Genomic DNA, 22,418 nt, shown 5'->3' with positions numbered 1-22,418 from the left:
GCAAATTTCTATTGGGACTACTCTGTCTATCCTTAAGTATATCCCCCAGACTAGGCAAACTTGCTTTTTTTAGCTTTTAATAAATCTCTGTAGATTACTTTCCTTGTTCTCTAAACTACATTTGAGTTTCAAGCAAAATCCACTGCAGCTCAAAGAGCATTTAAAACATATGTATAGTAGATTTATATAAGAGATATGGAGTTTTACTGAGGGGAAAACTGCACCAACAGCGCTTCAGTCATTCAAACATGAAGTTGATAGTGATTGTGACGGGTATTTTTATCTTCTACGGTATAGTTTTGGTCCTTTTAGAGTTTTACTGCTTTCTCAACAGGGTTAGATGAATTTGCTGAATACTCACATGACAAAAGTTTAGGACGAAACAGCGTGGCTTGCAAGTTGTTCTTGTAATTTCCAGGAGCTGCTTAGATTCTAAGGTCTTACTGTATTTTTGTGTACTTTTGTGGTTGATATTTTCATGAATGTAAATGCACTCTTCTCTAAAGATACAAAAGCAATACACTGCCTAGTGTAAAATGTCTTTTATATATATGGAGAATTTTTTTAGTGTTTGCATTCATGTTGACTCTTGGGGCTTTCTTTAAACTTACAGTATATAATTTTAGGTCTGTAACTTCAGATAGCTTAAAAGACGATATCCAGAGCAAATGACTGAGTCATTCCTTAAAACTTATAATTTTATTCTATTCTTAGGGAGACCATATTAGTATAAAAAAAAATTACAGCTTTCAAGTTGGACTTTATGGTTGGGCTAGATGATCCGGTGGGTCTCTTCCAACCTGGTTATTCTATGACTCTAAGTTGAAGTCTTTGCTTCTCCCATACATAAATGACGTAGTCAATATTTAATTTTTGGAAAAGTTGTGTGTCAAAGTCAAATGAAGCAGATATAGAAGACCAAGGACAGATTTTACATTGTCACCAGGAATACAGTTCAGTGACAAGAGGTGTTCAAAGTATTTCACTTTGCAAGATCATTAGTCTCACTGATGTTCAGTTCTTCCACGTCAATGTACAAAGTTTCTTTTGGTGTTATCTTTGATCATGAAAGAGCCTAAGAAACTCGTTATAGCACTTTTAAGATGAGAGTGTTTTTTCTTTTTCCATCTTACTACTTCATACCCAACAGTCCTTATGTTATGCTTAAGAAAAAGTCTCTCTCTACCTGCTGATTATCTGTCCATTTTTTAGCTATCCATTTTTTAGTTGCGCTGAATCAGACAAAACCCTTGGTGGTGGTAAGTTACATCCTTACCTATTTGTACTTGTGATAGATAGCTTTTAATGTCTACATAAGAAAAGTATATAGTCTCTTACAGCTGAAGTGAGCAAGCAAGGCCGCTTTTCAGAAGGTTTTAGATTCTAGCAAAACTGTCATCTCATCTATCCACTGCTCCATCCACACCTTTCTTGCAGCATAGTACATCTACTTCTGCTAGACAGCTATATTTCTATATATTCTATATTTCTATAGCTGTCTCTTATTAAGAAGTTTTCTTTATCATTTGCGAGTTGACAGACCTAATATTCCTAATATATCATACTTACAATTTATGTAAATGCTTCGGTTGCAGGGAATTTCTAGGAAAAAAAAAAAAAAAAGCCTGGAAAAAACATGTCAAAGTTTTCTTTAAAAAAATAAAAGCCTGATGAGTATTATTTCTGTGGCAAAAAAATGTTTTATTATCTCAGTCATCTCTCATGCTTGATACCAATAAAAAATGATGCTTTGGACACCTTCTGTCACGAACCATAACTTTACTGTTGAACATGCTCATTAGTGTAAGTTTTCACACAGTCGGATGAGTTACAAATTAATACGAAAGCTAATTGAGATTTATGATTTTGGTCTAGTATTGTGACTTTTCATATACAAGTATGTGAAGTAATGAAATTAGCAGATGGGAGCAAGTAGAATTGGGAAAATGCTTTTGTATCAATTATTGTAACAATTTTTTCAGTTGAAATATTCACTATTTTTCAGTAAAAGAAAGATAAAGTTACTTACCAGAAATTCATAGTTAATATGCTGCTCAGGACATGATTTGGCAAGCTATCCATAGGATAGGTGTTTTGTGTACATTGAGTGCATTAAATGTTATGTTCCTTATCTTGATTCCTACTATTTCTTCTTAAGGTGGCCATCAAGGTGAAAAGTATATGGCAACTATGTGAATATATTTTAAAGTTTGTACACGTACACTAAATTCCCAAGCAATTTTTTTTATTTATTAATTTTGCATATGCTGTAGTTTTTGCATATGCTGTAGTTTCTGCCTACGAATTTGCTTGAGTAAGTAGGAAGTCCTTTGGCACAGCTGTTTAGCTGTGATATGGTTGAGGAGCGTGGAAAAATGGAAAGGATGTTTAGGTGGGTGAAATCACACTCCACGCTCTGCAAGCGTTTCTTGTTTGTTTGTTGTTTGGGTTTTTTTTTTTGCAAAACGGGTAGCTGTTTATAGACACATGGGCTTCAGTAAGTATTTGATCCTGCTAAAAGTTCCAGTGCTTTCTTGCTTATTTCTGTGGGTTTTTTTCTTTTTAATTTTTTTCAGTGCACATTCCAGGTTAACAAAAAAATATATTTCGTGAAAAGAGATGCTGGACAATGTATATTGGAGTAGAAAGTAGCCAGAGTTGCCCTAAGATGAGGAATCCTACTTACTAATGCACATCAATCTACTGTATCCTCTCAGATTCTCCTCCATACAGTGCAGCAATGGTTTCAAATGAATTACTAGTTAAGATACTAGAATATTTTCCATATAATTATTGCCTCTCTTTCTCATTGTTTAAAGTGTGTTGTCCTGGCAAACCATGGATGATTGAATCCCTAGAAGTCTTATTTTTAGTTTATATTTTGGTTAGAAATACTGATTGCTCTTGGTTAAAAACGGTAAATGCCACAGCTTCAAAAGTGAGACATTATAACTAAGAAAGAAGCAGCTTGGTATGCTTGGGTTATCAAAAAAACAATGCAAATACATGGCAAATAGTAAAAGCAAAGTCTACTAAAATCCTTTCTAAAGGGAACATTCATTTTGTAGGAAGGTTGAAAAATATATGGGTGGGGATTTGGGGTTTTTTGTTAGTACTAAAACAGACCCATCAATAAGTCTCTGGAGATGTAGAATAAAGGTTTAAGCTGAGCATTGTATTTCACTAGAGGTACATATTTGACTTAGTTTTATTTATTGGATATCTGTTTTTCAAGTGGTATCACATTCACTGGTAACCAGAGTCTGCGTTAAATAGTATAGTGGTGGCAAAATCCAGTTCCCTTCCTTGTCTCATGCCCAGGAACTGTTTATAGCAGGGCTTAAGCAGGATTTTAGAGTAGTTGGGAATTGGCTGTCTATATCAATCCAGGGCAACCAGAACAACTCCTGAATTCATAGAATCAGCTGCTTTTCCGAGCTATTATTTATTGAATCATATGAAGAAGCTCTAACGTGCAAAACTTCCCTACATTTCTCTTTCTTAGTAACCAGTTGGTATTTTATTCAGCTACAGAATTCCATTCTTTTCCTGAGTCCATGAAGCTTTCAAATATGTCGGAAATGAGCTTCTCAGTCTTTCCCTGAAAATAATGATTTTTTGAAATTGTAACTATTCTGCACGTGTATCCTTACGGAAGAAGATAATCTTTCAGTACAGACATCATGGCTCACACACACATTGCATTAGTTCTGAACTATGTATGCTAATGTTGCATCACCTTGTCGGTTCCTCCTTGAATTTTTTTTTTTTTTCAATTAGCTTTAGAAGTAAGAGTTTTCGTTTATTACTATGCTTTCTTCATGTTCCAAGTTTTCTTACCAAATCTAATAATTTCAGTTTGGCATTACTTTAAGAAAAGGAAAAGATGTGCATCCTTCTTACATTAGTTTCCTTAACCCACACTTTTTCAGTTAGAAATTACTGTGAAGGCATCTCTGTTTAGAAATATTTACTAGGTGAGTTTTCTATATATCTAGTTCTGGTCTTGTCAGCAATGCTTGGTGAAACAGTTGATGCCTGGTGGCCATTTTGTTGTCTTGCTAGGGTTGGTCTCCTGGGCAATACTGACTCCCCATCTCCATTCATTCGCTTTTCCGTGGGGTTATTAGTCCTTATTACTTGTGCCAATTGATTTATTTTTGTTTCTTCATTAAATATGGTTCCAAGAGTAAAAATATGCATCTATTTGCTGAATTTTCTTATAGCCATGTGATCTCTTTGTAGAAATTTGTTTTTCCTCTGCTTCTTTTTGTTAGTATCTGTAATTTCAGCCATTCATACATTAGCCTGATCTTAATCAACAGGGCAGGTATGGGCAAGCTTGCTTCTGTTCCTTCACTGTTGACATAATAAGTAATGCACATCACTTACTGCTATGTTCTTTTTTTTTTGATAAGAGAATCAGAAATTTCAAAACCATAATTGCAAGGATAGGCAACAATCCTCTTTCTTCTAGCTGTTTCTTATTATAGTAACTAATTCAGTGACGGTGTAGCAAAGTTCAGTGCTGGGTATTATAGAAGAGGCAGGTGATGTTATTTTAAAAGAAATATACTTTCAGTCACACTTTCGTATCTGTATATTCAGAAGCGCAAAGAAACATGCATTCAGTAGTCTGTCCAACATTCAGGCATCCATGTATGTGTACTGACCTAGTCTGGTAAGGATTGCTTGAAATAATATATAGGATGTGGGGCACCAGCTATCAAATCCTCCACAGCTTCTTTAGGTTTCTTCTTACACTGATATCCCTGAAGGCAGTATTGAATGTGCCTTTTATACTCTTTCAGAACTGACAATTTTTGTCCCTCTATCCAGTTCCACCTCTTGAATATGTGAGATTTGCTTGCTGTCTTGTGTTTTCATTATCTAAACCTGTTTTTTATCATTCCAACGTCATCTCCCAGCAGCTTAACTCTTTGTTTTGGTCCATAAATAATTTTAGGTTGTCTTGTTTTACTGATCAGATTTTCCCAGAAGCTACATGGAAGTGCTATGAACTACTAATCTGTAAACTATCAACATGTTTTTCTTACATCCCTTCTGCTGTGCTTCCTGGTGCTTCCACATTTCCATTTTTTCTGTACCACTATTAATATATCTGTAAATTATTCATGAATTATTCCTACACAGAAGTATATATTAGCTTGCTATTGAAGCAAACTGCATAAAAACTTTCAGATTTCACTTTTTATAAATAACTAAGTCAAACTCCTTCGTTTTCATCCTATTAAAAGTACTCCTTTTCCTGCATTTGTTGTAGACCTTGCCTTCCTCGGACTGATCAAAATTACATCTACTTATATAAGATTTTATTGATGCTTTGTACAATGGATTTATAATCTCTGTCTTTCTTTCCAGCTGTTAAGTCCTTGCCTGTGTAGCAAAGATCTTGTTAGTTCAGCACTACATCAGTGCTGCCTTACAATAAATGGCAGTTTAGAGTACCTAAATTTGTGTTAAATTTCACTCCATTTCTTTTACAGCAGTCTTCAATGTTACCAAATACCTGCTGATGAGATTACTTCAATATTCTATAATGATGATGCTTCCCATATTTATCTGAGAGCACTCCTAACTTTTCTATCAAAATCATTATTGAAAATGCTAGATAAGGTCAGTTTCTGCATCACTTGTTTACAAACTATATTCATAACTCCTCTTCCCCCGTTCCTCTTTCAGCAAGACACATTGTTATGTTCCAGCCAGCAATTTCCTTGTGCTCCCAACAATTCTGTATGTTCCTGTCCTACCTTACATCAGTTTCATAAGAACAGTTGCCTCATCAAAATTAATGCAACTTTATACTAATTCTCATTGATTGCCTTTGTTTCCCTACTGTTAATTATCATAACCAATCAAAAATCAGGCAAGGTATTATTTCCCATTGCTGAGTTTACCATTGATATCTTCCCAAACTCGAATGACAGATTTCTGTTTTCTCTTTTTCTGTTGTTATGTTTAAGGAATCTTGTACTCCTTGTTTTAAATTCTTTTAACTCCATTTTGTACTTAGCAGTTTCTAGCTTAGACAAAATAGTATGTTTTATTTTCATGTCTGCCATGCTCTCTCTCTAATAATCTTCTTGACATGGCTTTTTGTTCTTCACTCAGGAAAAGGAAGTATTTCAAGAATTTATTTTGACTGTCTGCCAGAGTATCTCCAGTTCAAATGGTACTTTTGCAAAAGGCTGATGAAAGGTGGTCATTCATCTCCATTGGTAGATAAAACTGCTGTCTATTGATACAGAAAAGTAACAAGTATCAAGATCAGTCTTACTTTAATTGAGTACCTGTTCATTTTCAATTTATTTCATCCATATTAAAATGCTTATCATTTGAGAAATCTGTCTTCATGTGGTCAAGCAGTTAGGTAATTCCATTACAGTATAAAACTGCAAAGTCATTCTTGGTCTAATGTAATAACAAAAACAACTATCCAAAAATTTAGGTTTTTATCTAAAAAAAAACAGGTTGAGCCGGAAGGCAAGGGTCATGTAGATCATTTACTCTCGAATGTGTCATCTGGTTTTGCATGGAGCTTACAATATACTTTCTACAAGACATAAGAGACATTGACCTTACATCAAGTTTGAGAGTTTTTTGTAGTACCTCTTGTGTATCATGATCTTATTTCTGGCATCTTTTTTGCCAAACCAGGTAGGCTTTCTCTATTGTTAAAAACTATTTCTCAGAATCATGTTATCCTTGCATTTATATGTCAGCACAGCAATAGGTCAAATATGAATAAAGTAATTCATTTATTTGTCTTTCCAAGGCAGAAAAAATAAGACAATGTCTTTTAGGACTTAGCTTGATCCATTGCTTCCAGAATTCAGGAGTTTCATTCATTAAGAAGATTCTTACATCATATTGATTGCCCAAGTTTTTGAACCGTAGCTATTTTTAGCAAGTATTTCCCTGGAAGGTTTTGAGAAAATGGTACAAGTTGCTTTCTATGTAGCATTCCTCTGCCAAGTTCCCATGCGTTATTTCCTGACTGGAAAAAAAACGCTCATCCTACTTAGTATGTGGCCTAGTGCACTTGCATATACCTGTGGGTGTGTATAATCCTCATTCTGTGCCTCTCTGTTCCTCAGGATGATTAGGCTTTTTTTAAAAGAACTGTTTGCGTGTGCATGATCTTTTACTACAGCTGAGCCTACACACTGTACCACCATACCAGAGGAATATGTGTGCGCTGTGTCAGTGCTGCCTTACTTGCTCTTTTGGTGTGATTCCATTCTATCTGTTCTACGTGTAGTAAGTGACAGTTTAGAGTGCCTAGACTGTGTTCCTTAAGCAATGAGCTGAGCTAAGCCCTGTACCAAATTTGTTCAGAAAGGTTGGCAAACATTATTGGAATCCATAACATACCAATTCCATTCTATTAAATAGTCCTGTTTAATTGTAGTAGGCATTAAGTAGGCTGGAGAACAGGCCTTATGAGGAGTGGCTGAGAGAGCTGGGGTTGTTCAGCCTGGAGAAGAGAAGGCTGAGGGGAGACCTCATTGCTCTCTACAACTACCTGAAAGGAGGTTGTGGAGAGGAGGGTGCTGGCCTCTTCTCCCAAGTGACAGGGGACAGGACAAGACGGAATGGCCTCAAGCTCTGCCAGGGGAGATTTAGGCTGGTCATTAGGAAAAAATTCTTCACAGAAAGGGTCATTGGGCACTGGAACAGGCTGCCCAGGGAGGTGGTTGATTCACCTTCCCTGGAGGTGTTTAAGGCATGGGTGGACGAGGTGCTAAGGGGCATGGTTTAGTGTTTGATAGGAATGGTTGGACTCGATGATCCGGTGGGTCTCTTCCAACCTGGATATTCTGTGATTCTATGATCAACAAACAGTACCAGGTATTGAGAAAACGAAGGTGATAGAAAAGTTAATGGTTTTTAGAATCAAAGGAACAGTCACAATCTTTTGTTCAGCCTTCTCATAAACAGCCATTCTAAACTTGTTAACACGTTTCATCCTGTTGAATTCAACTTCTTTGTGTGCTTATCCCTCTAATTGCCTTCTTTCTCACAATGTAGCTTGGAAGTCTTTAATTTTGTAATTCATATAAGGCTTAGATCAATCTTTATCCAATTCTGCATTCTGGATCTGTAAGTAGAATTTAGTGTGTGCCGAGGGTATTGCCTGTGTTTAAGAAAATTCTTACTTAGTTGTGCCACTTTTTGTTTAGTAAAATATTGATTATAGATTGTTCCCCTCGTTTTATTTTTTCTATGTGCAACAGAAAAAGGGAGAAGGCACTGTAGTGTTTGAGGGAATGGTCTCATTCTGAACATCAGCCATCATTTTAGCCAATTTTGTTTGTTCCTTGATGAGATTGTGTAAGACTATAGTATTTTATTTCATTTTTTCTACATTTCTGCCTTTATAGAATTAATAAACTGTAGCAGCACAAAGCATGACAAAATTCTGATGACATGTTAAAATATGAGTTCAGGGTTCTGTGACTGTGAAGATATTATGCTGTTCACAGATGTCTCAAGGTTAGGTGTTAGAATATATTGAGATAATTAATAGTAATGACAATGTTTCAAATGAATGTCCGTATTTATTACACTCAAAATTTACCTTTAATATCTGAACTGAGCTATGTCTATTAAGCTCACCAGTCTAGTTTCTTTGTAAAAGGCAAAATACATATTATCTCTTTAAAGGGAGCATTTATGAATATGGTTGAATTTGATTTCTTCAATTCAGCTTCAAGAGTATATTTGTTCTTTTGAAAGGAAAGGAAGCAGGTATCTTTCTGATCACTATCAGTAGCATTGCAAGTTTTTGGACCAGAATTTCTGTAGGCATTTATTGATATTTAAATTTCTTGAAACCTGCATATATTTCAGTAAAGAGCTTTTTCTTTCAGTAAAGAGCTTTTTATTTAAACCAGCAATAGTGGTGATTATAGGAAGGTATTTACAGGAAAAGTCTGTGACAAATTTGAGATCCTTAAGATGAGAAATTCAGAGCACTTACATTTGGAACATATTTCTCTCCAATGACTGTGCTGGAAACTGGGCCTCCCACTTAAATGCCCTAAAAAAGATTTATGGAAATCACCCCATAAGAAATAGTAACAAGTTTGGCAAGATTTCAAACCAGCTGTTGGCAATTTCTCTTTCAAATTTACACTATTCATTATCATAGAACCATAGAATCACCAGGTTGGAAAAGACCTCTTGGATCATCAAGTCCAACCATTGTTTATTTATTAACACAGCTTTTTTTCTTTTAAGAGTAGATTTTCAAAATGTAAGGAGTACCTTGGAGCAAGGATTTCTGAGTTGGCATGGCAGTTCTTTGCAACACATTGTTTGCTTTACAAAGTTTCCAGGCAACCTCCTTGAACAATGGTTCCATTCAACAGCACCAGCTGTGTGGACAAAGATTGACCTTGGTCACTTCCCAGATTATTGTTACTATCTAAGCCACTTGAAGGTCGTTTTGTTTTAAGCTTCTGCAAAGTGAATTGAATCCTGGATCTTTCCACCTTATCTTTGTCTTCCGAGGTTATTGTCTCACTGCTTTAATCATGTGTTTCCTATAGCTGAAATGCATACCCCCTTTCCAAGTATCTTTTCCAACCGTTCCACTTACCTTTCACAGTTGAACTCTTCAGGATGCCTAGATCTGAGGAAATACACATGACAAGAAGCTTTACATAGAATTTTTCCAAACACAGCCCTGCCTAGTCAAAAGGATAAAGTACAGAATATAGCAGATATTTGAGAACAAACCTTAAATGCACTTGTCCTGAAAGAGGTTTGCTCTTCCCTTTAAAGTCCCAATGGCCCATCTGTTTTCAGAAAGATGGGATCTTCCTTGTTATGCTGAGCCTGAATGTAAACATTTCTTCCATAATTTTACCTCTAAACATGGTCAAGGAGAGAAAATGTCTTAGCTGGTTTGCTTTATAAACTACCTGTCTCACCATCAGGTCCCTTCTAAGTGACTTCATTGATGAGACAGCTTTCACTGTGACCGCCAAAGTATCTTTGATAGGAGCTAGCTTACTTCTAAAAATGTTTAAAGGGCACTGCCCTCCACTGAAATATGAACAGCCCTATGTATGCTGCAGCTTTTAGAACTTCAGTTCAGCTTAGGACAACAAGACAAAAGAGCAGCACATTCAGTACCGAATTGTCACTTTGGGAAAGGAATAAAGAATCTACAAAGAATTCAAAAGTTCACCATCTAGGTCTTACCATGCTTTCATTTATATGAGCTTCTTCCCTGCTTGCCAAGACAGATTTCTGATGTATGAGACAGGTGTTTGGGCTTTTAAAAGCTTTACCAGGAGCACGAGGTGCAAATTCTGTTTCCCTTTGTGGGGACAGCCAGAGGATAAATGAGGCTGCAGGCATAGGCAGGGAGCAAAATATGCCAGCAACCAGTGAAAAAATGTTCAAAGCGGGGCTGTAATGAGAGTAGTGAATTAAGGGGAAGTTGGATGCTAAGATTCAGTGGTAGAGGTCTGGTATAAAGCAAGGCAGTATTTGCAGCTCTTGAGTGATGAGGCTGCAGGGCTTAGAGTTTTTTGGAAAAGAGTAGGAAGTAACTAGGAGGCAGCAATAGCTTTAAGAGAAAAGAAGGGGCTGTGGTCAGGAAGAACTGAGAGAAAGCTTGCCTAGAATGAGTAGAAGGGTTTTGGGGAACTTAAACTGTGTGACAGGAGAGTTGTCTGTGACTGTTATGTGACTGAATGCTCTGAGACAAGCTGGATCTGGAAACTTTACTGTAAAACTTGGTCCCTATATGTTTGTGCATGTGTCCCCTATGTAATAACGTGAAGCATAAAATACTTGAATTTGTTCTCAATCAGTTTTCTTGGAGCAGTCTGGTCTTGGTGGCACACAGTTCTGTGCAGGCTAATTAAACCTTCTGATTGCCAATGTTCTTTACGCTCAGTGGGAGCCCTTTGTATGATTTCCATACCGTTCCCATCGAGCTGGGCATGCCTCTGCCAAGAGCATCCACTGAGTTTTGTTACTCATCATCTATAATTTCGTCATGTCTTGGGCAACACAAAGCCTGTGTATTTTTGTTAACTGCACAGTGAAAGTAAGGACCCAGCTAATATATCCAGAGCTCCAGTCCAAATGAGATTTAGAACATGAAGTTACTAAGACTAGTGGCATAATATGTAATGTTTATATTTTATGGTAGTCTGTTTTGCCTTGGCTGTGCATCTTACCTACCAGCTTTTAGATTTGGTTTCTGACCATTAAGTTTCACTGAAGTCAATAGATATCTAGGCTGCCATATACTGGTGTAAAATAACCAGTGTATTACAATATCTTCTGCATAAGGACATGGCTACATTACGTTTGCTTTTGTGTGATGATATTAATATACTAAACTCTAAAACTACAAGAAAATTGCATTACTTTTTAGCACTTGAGTGGTCTATCTGCAGTGTGTTTGTTCCCACATCTGTACATGGAACAGTGTGAGTACTAGTGACTATTTTTAAAAAAACAGTTTTTAAAAAAATGTGGGTAGTGTGATGGCATGATAATGGTGTTTTATTGACATTCATTAGCATTCATGCATGATATGCTTTTGTAGGTCTACTCTTTTCATATTGCAGCAACCCTAATAAAACACGTATGTCATACTGCAGTATAATGCATAGGTGTGAATATGTTTATTGGTTGAGAATGTATGTCTTTGATACAGGAGCTTAGATTCCCTTTGTTTGAAAATACTCCGTATCAGGCCAGTAAGGGTTGTAAACATACTACCCATATCAGTATTTTATTATATAATATTTGGATGTTGGCAGTCCCAGTCCACAACATCAAATGTGTTGACAAGCAATATGTAATTACTTCACTGATTAAAATTATTTCTTGCCAGCCATGGGATATTTACAGTTTATTCTTTTTTTCTGGATGTCATCACTTTCCACTTATCTCCAGTTCGTTGTGTACCATGAACTTCAACAAACATTGCTTAGAGTCAGCACAAACATTTCCCTTCTTTATAAGATTTAATCTCCTTTGGATTCACTTCGTTTATGTGATTTGGCCAGTACATAAAGTCTTTTGTTTCTGGCCAGCTGATGTAAAATCATTGCCAGTTGGATTACATTTTTGTGATACTTTTCTCTATTAATATGAACTATGTGAGAATTTGTTCGAGAGAATTTGTTGAGAATGGTGTAATGGTATGTACAGTATAGCTTTTATGGTTTCCCTTCAACAACTGGACCTCCTTCTTCTCTAGCTGTATGCACTATATCAGCTTGAGAAATCTCCAAACATTTGATAGTAAATTGCTGTTTGCTCTTAAATTTCCATGTACTTAGCATCGTATTTTTTCAAAGCCCTTTCATGTGAAGGCTGTGTGAAAATATTATGATTCAAATTTAGTTTTTCTTCTGTGTATTCTAAATGCATTTGTCTTTAAGATCATTTTATTGTTGGTTTTATACATCCACCTACCTTTTCACTTAATCATAAAACCACAGAATCATTTAAGTTGGAAAAGACCTTTAGGATCATCAAGTCCAACTGTTAACTTAATGCTACCAACTGCACCGCTAAACTGTGTCCCTAAGCACCAGTCTTTTAAATACCTCCAGGGATGCTGATAGAGCACCACTTTAAGCTCATTGGAGAATTATCCCATTGTTGTTCTTCCATATTTTGCCTTGATCAGCTGCAACAGCCATTGCAGGGAGGGGGAAAGCGTGGAAAGGTGAGAAGATTTACAGTATGTTGTGGAATTCTGCTGAAGGAAGTGGTCCAAAGTAGGAGCATCATATGCGCAGTTTTGCTCATAATGCCCTTCTTTTTGAGATGAAAGAGTAACTTGAAGGAAGTAATGACAGGTAGAACTGGAAAAACAAAGGAGGTTGTCTTTTCTTGTAGCAGGTACAAACTTGTGAATGTCACTGTTTCACATCCAAAAACCTGCTTTATAAAGGAACAACTTCATAAATATTTTGATTAACATGATTCCAACAGTGTATGTGCAGGCCACTGAGTAAGGAACTTATTATCTTTTCAAACCACTGCTATAAGGAATTTCTATAGATAGAAATGGATAGTGTTAAGTGTTTGAGAGTATTTCTCCTGTTGTGGAGCTATTGCTTTAAATAAATCCAACTAAAACCAGAATCTCAGATTAACCAATTTTCGGAGCTGTTCTTTTCTTATGATGACTATAACTGCTGGCTTAAATATATGTAAATTTAGGTCTTTTAAACTCTTTTTTCTGGAGTTAAAATCAGGGATGAAGAAGTACATTTCTTATGGTCTCTGTTTTAAGGCACAGGAATAATAATGCATCACTTCTGCTTAGAAAACAGTGTCCATTCTTTGGTACCTAAATCTTTCATTCATCTTCTAATATTCCGTTAAGCATATTTGAGCACTCCTCTTTGCTCACTGCTAGGTTTTGGCTTCCCTGCTTCCCAAGTTTTCTTTCACTAGCTTCCTATCTCAATCTACTCCCATTGTAACTCCATCTTGTTCCTCAGATCAGGATGGGGCACTTCTAGCTAATATTTAGCTACTAATTCCTATGATTATTTCTTTGTGAATAAGAAAGGAATGTGAATATAGTGCATTTATATTAACTATCAGTGCATTATACTCTGCCAGTTTCCTGGAATGTTCCCTGTGCAACATTTCTTTCTTCATTATATTGAGTAATTTCATTCTCCTCATTCAGAATGTTCCAAACTCCTCACATCTTTCAGGTAACATTTTGCAATTAACTACTTAGTGTTGCTCCTGCCTGATATCGTAATCCACTCATTTAGCTATGTTGTGATATTAAAAAAATAAAAATCATAAAACCTGTACCAGAAAGATTTGTTTTCAATGTCACTGTTGAGGTTCTTTTTGTTAGTCATATGTTTCACTTAGAAGTATTGTTTTCAGTTTACAAGTGGGTAGTAGAACAATTAAAGAATTCATTTCTAAATACAACATTGACTGATGGGGACAGAGACATACATACTTTTGATTTAGAACCTTTATGTGCACATCTTTCATTCCAATCTTTTCTAGCTACAGGTGTTCATCTATGATGGGTTTCTTCTGTCTAGATGAGATTCTGAAAAACAAGGAGTGTACAATCCATGTCATTTTCAGAAATACTAGTTTATCAGTCAACTTCTGGAACATCGTACAGACCAGGGAGTTATAAGGTTATACTTTAGTTCCTTTCTGTGGCGTTTGCCATGAAAAAAAATTTGAGTTCTATTCTTACTGTCCCTTGCATTCTTGGTAATAGAATCATAGAATGGTTTCAGTTAAAGATCACCTGGTTCCAACCCCCCTGCCATGGGCAGGGACACCTTCCATCAGACCAGGCCGCCCAAGGCCCTGTCCAGCCTGGCCTCGAACACTTCCACAGATGGGGCAGCTACAGCTTCCCTGAGCAACAAGTGGCAGTGCATCACCACTCTCATAGTGAAGAATTTCTTCCTAATGTCTAGTCTAAATCTTCCCTCTTCCAATTTAAAGCCATTGCCCCCCATCCTGTCACTACACGCCCTTGTAAAAAGTCACTCCCAAGCTTTCTTCAAGGCCCCTATTTCATTCCCATCACAGATGTAATATAGTTTGGGTAATACTTAGATCACTCTGATTCATCCCTTGAGAAGCATTTGAGTTGCATTCTGCAAGGTTCCTGTAGAAAAGATGTTATCATGTATATTAACCATGCCATGGTTGTAAAACAAGAGTTGACCTTAGGCTGCTTCCTTGTAATTTGTATTTTTAATAATTTGTAATTTTGTTGCTCACAATGTACACATTGTGTATATATTTCTCTATGTATTTTGAAGAAAGAGTAAATAATGTGAGTAATATGCACCTCTAATAGCTCCAATCTTATTTCTGACTGAATCCTAAACATTCATCACAGTTTGATCAACCTCAATGCCCACTTTGGTAAGAAATAGAAGTATAACTTTTTTCCTGAAGGGCGATGCATGTTGCTGCAACGTCCAACTTTTCTGTGGTATGTAGTAGTTTGCTTAATGTCCTACTTCCATGTCATTACATGAGATTATCAGCACTTATTTTTTCTTACTTTTCAAAACAAAATTCAATGTATTTTTTTTTAAAGTTTCAAATTACTAGCATGACTTGGGGTTCTACTTGATTATATCTTATTGTCTGGGGACTGCTAATATCTCAACCAGGATATTGGACCAGGTATCTTTGCTGTAATTCCTGTTGTTTTCTTTTCAGATAAGGTTCTTTTCTTTCCTCCTTGAGGCTTCTTTCTCTTTTTTTAGGAAAAAATATAGCAACTGGGTTACAACTGCATATATTTTAATTGAATCTGTCTTGTAAAGGAGACATATTTTATTTAATGACAGTTTTTTCTTGATCAGTATGCTAGAATTGCTTGAGAATTTGCTTAGAGCCCGAGGGAAGCAGTAATGTAAGACCATGGAAGGAAAGCAACAATTTACATAAATGTTTCCAGTGTATTTTGCTAGTGGACATCTAGTCAAAACTAAATATTTAAATAATCAATATATTGCTTAGTTGCATTATTTTCTTGAGAATGGAGTACAAGTAAAAAAACAGTCAGTTGACTGTGTTTTGAATATTAATTTCTCCATTCTGCAAAAGTAAAGTTAAAGCAAACAGAGCAATCTACCTTGTGCTTTTGCTAGTGTGCCCCAGAGAACATAAAGTATAGTTGAATTTGCATAGTTCATTCAGTCTTTGGCTTCCTTGCTGAAATTTCTTAGAGGAGAGATATTTAATGTGGTTTGAAAGGGTTCACCTCAGTTGTGTCAGACTTTGTTTTACATAAGCTGTGAAACAGCCATCAGATAATAAAAACTTTCAATTCAGGAAGTCCCTAAAGTAATTTTTATTGTCTTCTTCCTCTCTATTTCAAATGATATGACACAAGTTTAATTTATCAGTAAAAGAGGTTTATTTGCTGGATTCAGCAATTCTGAAAAGAGCTTTTGCTGTAAATGAATTTATTTTACCTCCTTCTAACAATACGAAGCTTTCTGAGCAGCTATCTTATTTGTTTCTTCCATCCTCTGCATCATCTAGGAAAAAAGCTTATATAACAAAGGAAAAGTAATCAGGTAGGAGATGTTGGGGGAGAGGTTATGCATATGGTATATTTAAAATAAAAATCTAATGTTGGTGTGGCATTAAAATTTTCTGGTTGGGCAGCATAATTTTTAACTGGGAATCTTGATAGCAGCGGCTACAGTCTCTAGGCCTGGGTCAATAAGAATCTGTATCGCATTCTGTCAGGTATCAATCATGATACTTGCCAGGCCTGATACTCCCAGTTATAGCATACTATGATCATATGATTTGTAGAAGGTATAGGGTGGGTTTATTCTTTAGGTAGAGTTTTAGGACTTCATTATTCTTCATATCCAAATCAGATAATTAACATATGTTCTTTAAAAAATGTTAGTGAATTTAGCATGCAACGTATGTGCCAGATATATATATTGATATATATTGAAATAAAAATTATCAACAAATCAAGAAATAAAAATGATCACAAAGCAAATTTAAAATGCCATGATAAAGCATCATTTATTCCAGAAATTAGAGTCTATGTCTTTGTCCTCTAGAGGTGTCTTAGAGAGTCAAATTGATGTCTTGCATGTACTGCTAACTGATTGTGTGGAAATTTTTTTAAGTTCACTTTTTCTTTATTCTTCTGTCTTTTTTACCCATCTTCCCCCATTGTAGCAAATTAGACGGCCGGATGAAAGCAAAGGAGTTGCTAGTAGAGTTGGATCCCTCAAAGTAAATATGTTTCTAACGTTTATTTTGCAAGTTTTCTTCTATAGCCTACACTTTTCCTTTTGAAGGGGGAGGTGAGGGAGGGAAGGGGCTTTTCCATTTCTCACCATCCCATAATTTTTATTTGAGTATTCTTCTTGCTGTTGGGTCACATTTTGTTTGTTTCTGTGCTACACATAGAGCAACCTACTGAAGGCAGGCTGCCAGTTAGTTAGCTTTGAATGTCACCACAAATAAAAGATAGCAACAACTTTCTTGAAGTACCGGTAATTTGGTGATCATGATTAAACCACTTCTCTGATCACTGTTGTTTGTTGTCTTTTAACTGCCTGTTACATGGAGAAGTGACTTACTCATCTTCAGACTGCTGCTTCCCATCTTGAAACATAATTAAACTTTTATAGTGCTCCCACTTTTTTGCATTTAATTCTGCAAAATCCCATTACAAGAGAGCTGAATATTTCATGTATACCTAGCCTTTAAATCAGAAAAAAAAATCAGTAAATGAAGAGAAAATGAGAGAGAGATATTCATGTGAGGCTAATAAGAATGAAGCCACTGTTTTGCTAATAATTAGTCCCTACTGCCTCTTTGTATTTTTACAAACATACTGAATTTTAGAGCACTTAACAGAAAAAGCCACTATCTAAATCAGTACCCACCATACATAGTGTTACCACCTAATAAATGGTTTAAAACACAGGGCATCATCTATACCAAGATGCTGATAATATGCAGTCCAAGCTACTCTGTTAAGGTCCCATGTCAACAGTTGCTTTGTTTTCAACTATACAATTTTTTACTTTTTTTCCCACTTTTTTTCTTTCAGCACTTTCTCAAATGCTAATTATTTCATTTTTCTTCTGCATTCTACTCGCCTTTCCTGCCTTCTTGATTTTTGATCTTTTAGTTTGGTTTTGTATGTGAGTTTATTGCCTTTGTTCTAGGACAAGCCTTCCTCTCCGTTCTCTGACAATGCTCTACAACTGCTCTTTGTGAAAATGTTATTTCACTGAGCATAAAGAAGGGGAGGGGAATGATTAATTGTTCACATCTTTCCAGTAATGCCACCATTTAAATTGATCTCAGCACAGAAAAAGAAGCCACTTGCTATTTGTTTAAATAAGTTATAGTTAGAGGCATCTGTAGCATTCCTCACTGTCTGTGAGGCTTAATCTTTTCATCTATGGTTTGGAAAGAGGTTTTAGTTACAGTGTAGATGAGAAGGCACTGTTTCAGTGGGAGACATTCAGGACCACTGAATTCACATGGAGGAAAACTCAAGTTAGCCAGTTTATATGCTGTTTTTGAAAACTGCGTATATAATTACCATGACCTGTACATTTTATTGTGTCATCACATACAATTCTAGATGTGTAATGCATATACATATGCAGGAGATGTTGCTTATTTAGGTGATGGGACTTATCTATAATTTTCATGGACACACACTGACACCTAATTTAATATCTAATCACCCAGGATTTACTTTCATGACCCAAAATATATTTATGTTAGATTTTGTGTCTAAATATATCCTTACAGAAAATGAGAAATCCTAACTGAGGTTTCTAAACGTGAAAATTTACCTCTAAAAGGTTTATTTTGATTGAAAAAATTCTAGAACACAGCCTAACTAATAAATAAGCAAATAAATAAATGGAGAGATTCAGTAGCTTTAGAATTATCTCTCTTGATTTTTCAATTTTTTCCTGTACTGAAAAAAGAGGCATGTTAATCAACCAAAATACCTTGTTTCCTGATACAAAGTTTACTGAGCTTGTATGTCTGTGTTGTTCAAAGCACTTCAATGTCTTGAGATGTTTTGCCAGAGGCAGTGAGAAATGTGTTATGCTACAATTTCTTTTTTAAAAAAAGAAAAACACAAAAAACAAATAACAAAAGAAAAAAATGTAACAAGAGAACAGGTTGCTTTTTCAATTCATTTTCTGATGTTTACATGTAGCTCCATCGAAAGCTGGAGGAGCTCAGAGATCACCTAGAAGGCAATGTCAAAGGATGCTCTCTCCGAGTAAATGTACGATTTCACTCGGTGATCTGTTTTTTTAAAACTTCCGCTGGCTGGTAACACCAAATCTGATTGGTTTGTCCTCTCATGCCCATCTTTTTCCTTTCTCTCTCTCTTTCTCCCTTTGTGTTTTCTTTCTTTTCTAGCTGGAGTTTCATTTTAATGTGTGTGAAAAACCTGACCTAATCAATGGGGTTTGTTTAAAAGAATATCCTACTACATTTTAATGAATGCTAATCAAACTGCCTGGCCTTACAGCAACTAAAAAAGATCTCTTTCCAGAACTGAAGTTGCATATCTAGAAGTTTCCTGAATATTAAACTTAGCAACAAATAAAATAGATATCCTTAATTTAAATTATAAAAAATATCATCTGCATATGTGTTTGGTGGCCTTACCTGAACTGCAAACTATGGCTGATATAAGGTAACGCAAAAGCATACAGGTTCACAGGTATCTCTGTCTTTGCCTTTAATCTTTTTGGTTCTCTATTTTATCTCACAAAATAGGTTAATATTTGTTTGAATGGCAGCTATGAAAATTTTGTGGCCGGTTTTTTTATTTAGCAGACTAATAAAAAATATCTGCAGCATATTTCTTATGTTTGTTCTTTAATTAAAAAAAAAATTAAAAAGAAGGATTAGGATCTGGTATTTAGTCATGACAGCCCTATAAAGTTGCCCATTTTTCAGAGAAGTATTTAATAAAGCAAGTGAAATCTGACATAACAACACAGACAATAGTACATTGTGTTTAATAGTTCACATCGTAAATTCAGATCTGCTTTTCAGCAACTCTGTAGAAGTGAGTTTAAGCCACTAATTTAATGTATAGTGAAAATCAGAAAAAAAGGGACAGTTGTGAGCATAGTAGATGTGAAAGTTAGTAACCATTTATTCATTTGCACATCTATCCATTGAAGATTCTCAGAATAATTTCTTTAGATTCACATCCTGTTTGTGTCTTCCATACAGTACGACTGTTGTCATTCTCAGCACTGTCATTCTAATGCATAATCCTTATGGTTATATAGTGCAAAATAATTCTGATAATGATTTGATAGTTTTACTCCTTTTTGGATGCTTTTGCATATTCAGCTATGTATCTGCCATAAAGTTGATTTCTGCACAATGACAACTAGACGTCCCGGAGTTTATAATCTTTCACAGGTCAAATAAAAGGAAATTGCATTGCTAATGTATTGCAGCTTTCTATAAAATAAATTTGATTATCTGTTATTTCATGGGCATACCTTACACCGTGTAAGGAAGTCAGATTGTGAACTAGGAAGTATTCCATCTATTCTGTATATGCCCTTTAAGTTTCTTGAAACATGCAGGACACATTGCAAGTATAAGAACATAAGAACTAAAATCTACGGCTTTGTCACTGCCGCTTTGATTTGTGCTGTAACAATGGATGTTTTAGATAAAGCAATGTTTTAAAAGTCCATATACAAAAGACTGATCAAAGAATAAATTCTTATTAAATAGTGGACAATTGGAAAGAGAGTAATTAGGGATCTCTTAGTAGTTCATCTTTAAAATAATTTCCATCTCTTCCATACTGCTTTTGGAAAGGAATTTAGATATAAGTTGTTAGTACTGCTACAGCGTGGCAAACATTGAATGGTGTGGGAGCAGGAGCATTCAGTGTCTGATGGCCATCCCCTTAAGTAACAATGAAATTCTGTATACTATTAAGGTAGAACATTTGTTCCAGGATGAATTGCAAAGACAAGCTTTCCAGATTAAATTCAAATGCCATTGAGAATACATAGGAAACACTGAAATTGTGCAGAATATCCCAGATTCCACCAGAAGTTTAGAAAGCCTGACAGATATTTAAAATAAAATTGTGCTGAAAGCATGCATGAAAAATTCTGCTAGTTAACAGTTTGGAGGTTTTTAGTAGTTGTCATTTTAAAACACTGCTTTTAGTACCAGTGGTAATACACAACCATTTACAAAGTAAGTTATCCTGATCTAAGATTTGTTTTTTCATTTCTGCCAGAGGTATTAATTAATCTTCCTTGCAACTACTGCAGTTCTTTTCTTGGCTTTATCCTTTGACCCCTCCCAGAGACCAGTGTTTGAAGCTGAATTTAAATATTGGTTAGAAAAACTAGTTTTCTGTGGCTTGGATATCTCAACATTCACCTCCTGCTCAAATTAATGTAACTGTAGCAAATAAATGCCTTAGCTGCTGAGATCATTCACAGTGAAACAACTGACTCATTTATATTTTAGAACTCATAATACCTGCTAAAATTGATACCTTCCTGAAAGTGCGGAGTTCAGCTGAAATTCAACAGAGCAATACTGCTTCAATCTGTGTTTTGAAGATTTTTTTTTTTTGTAATTGTGCAGGCTAAGAATTTTAAATGCAAGTTTAAATTCTGCAGAATAATGTTATGGAAAGCCCATGAAAAAAAAATAAATCTAAGAACTAGGAAGTTCTACACAGAGTTCCCAAGTGCTGTGACAAACAAATTTTGTGTGGCTTTTAATCAGCATGGTTCTAAATCAAACATTCTCGTATTGTTCAAGAAAAATGTTCTCAGAATTCTTAGCAGAGGCCAAATACTGTCCATAAATTATGTTTAATGAAACTGGGATTGTCATTTTTCATACAGAGCTGTATCTCTCAGAGTCTACAGTCTCCTGCATCCAATGTTCTTTCATACTTTAAGTACTAGTGTTCTTTGATCATGATGGGGGAGCACATTTATGGAACTTTTATTTGTGGTTCTTAATATTCCATCATGAAAGATCGGAGTCAAGCCAATAAGGCCCTCAGACCAACAACAAATTGCTCCTGCAGCTTTTGAACCAGATTCTCAGTTGGTGTAAAATTGTTCTCACAATGGGGAAATTCTGTGACTGACAACATGGACCCTTAACTTGTGTATTCATGGAGAAAAGGAGCCCAACAGCTCAGATGTTACCACTTTAGCTTCGCCTAACATAATGTGTAGGGGTTGTCAGGTAGCATACAGAATAAGGAGAGCTGCCCCCTCTCTCAAACTGGGAGAAACAAGCACTGGAATGGTTCATATATGGCAACAAGATTGTAAGCAGAGTAGGTGATAGGCTGCAGAATCATTAAAGAAGCTTGGAAAAGTATTGACATTTAATAACACAATAACTGTACACTTAGAAAATGCTGCAATCAGACAGATGCTCCAAAATGGAGACTAGTTAGCAGGAAACCGATGACAGAAATTATCAGGAAATTATAAGTGTGCAGCAGACTAAATAGTCTCATTGTGTGATCTTGATGAAAATAAAACAAATGGCAGTCACTAAGTGCAGAAGTGTGGTATGCGCATAATCCTTTCCCCAAGAACATTACATCATTTTGAGACTACAACACTTGAGCATACCTTCCATTTCATCATTGTGAGAAAATGACAAAGGTGGATTGAGAATCCATACGTGTATGAATAAGAAAAAGATAATTTGGAGTGAGTGAGATTAAGAGATTAAGGAAAATTGTGTGTGTACTTGAGCATAGGGAGAAATAAAATATGCAGGTATCAGTGAAGGGAATATTATCATTTGCCTCTATACAACTGGCACTATGAAAAAGAAAATAA

The 22,418-nt window shown here is 35.7% G+C and overlaps 1 protein-coding gene across 18 annotated transcripts in view; it reads left to right on the top strand.

Annotated features, from left to right (window-relative positions):
* Window positions 1-22,418, top strand: part of GPHN (gephyrin) — a 288,977-nt gene that overhangs the window by 196,675 nt on the left and 69,884 nt on the right. For 9 of the 18 annotated variants that reach the window (XM_069858250.1, XM_069858246.1, XM_069858248.1 and 6 more), the window contains one exon: window positions 16,738-16,794. The exons of 4 other annotated variants lie outside the window; for them this stretch is intronic. In XM_069858250.1, the coding sequence (XP_069714351.1) occupies window positions 16,738-16,794 (57 nt within the window). Of the gene's footprint in view, window positions 1-16,737; window positions 16,795-18,757; window positions 18,830-22,418 lie in introns of all 18 variants that reach the window. 5 more of the 18 variants (XM_069858242.1, XM_069858235.1, XM_069858238.1 and 2 more) reach the window with 1 other exon arrangement.

The sequence above is a fragment of the Phaenicophaeus curvirostris genome, chromosome 5, assembly GCF_032191515.1.
Source record: "Phaenicophaeus curvirostris isolate KB17595 chromosome 5, BPBGC_Pcur_1.0, whole genome shotgun sequence".
Lineage (NCBI taxonomy): Eukaryota > Metazoa > Chordata > Aves > Cuculiformes > Cuculidae > Phaenicophaeus > Phaenicophaeus curvirostris.
The sequence above is the reverse complement of the archived record's forward strand: the minus strand, read 5'-3'. Positions and strand labels throughout refer to the sequence as shown.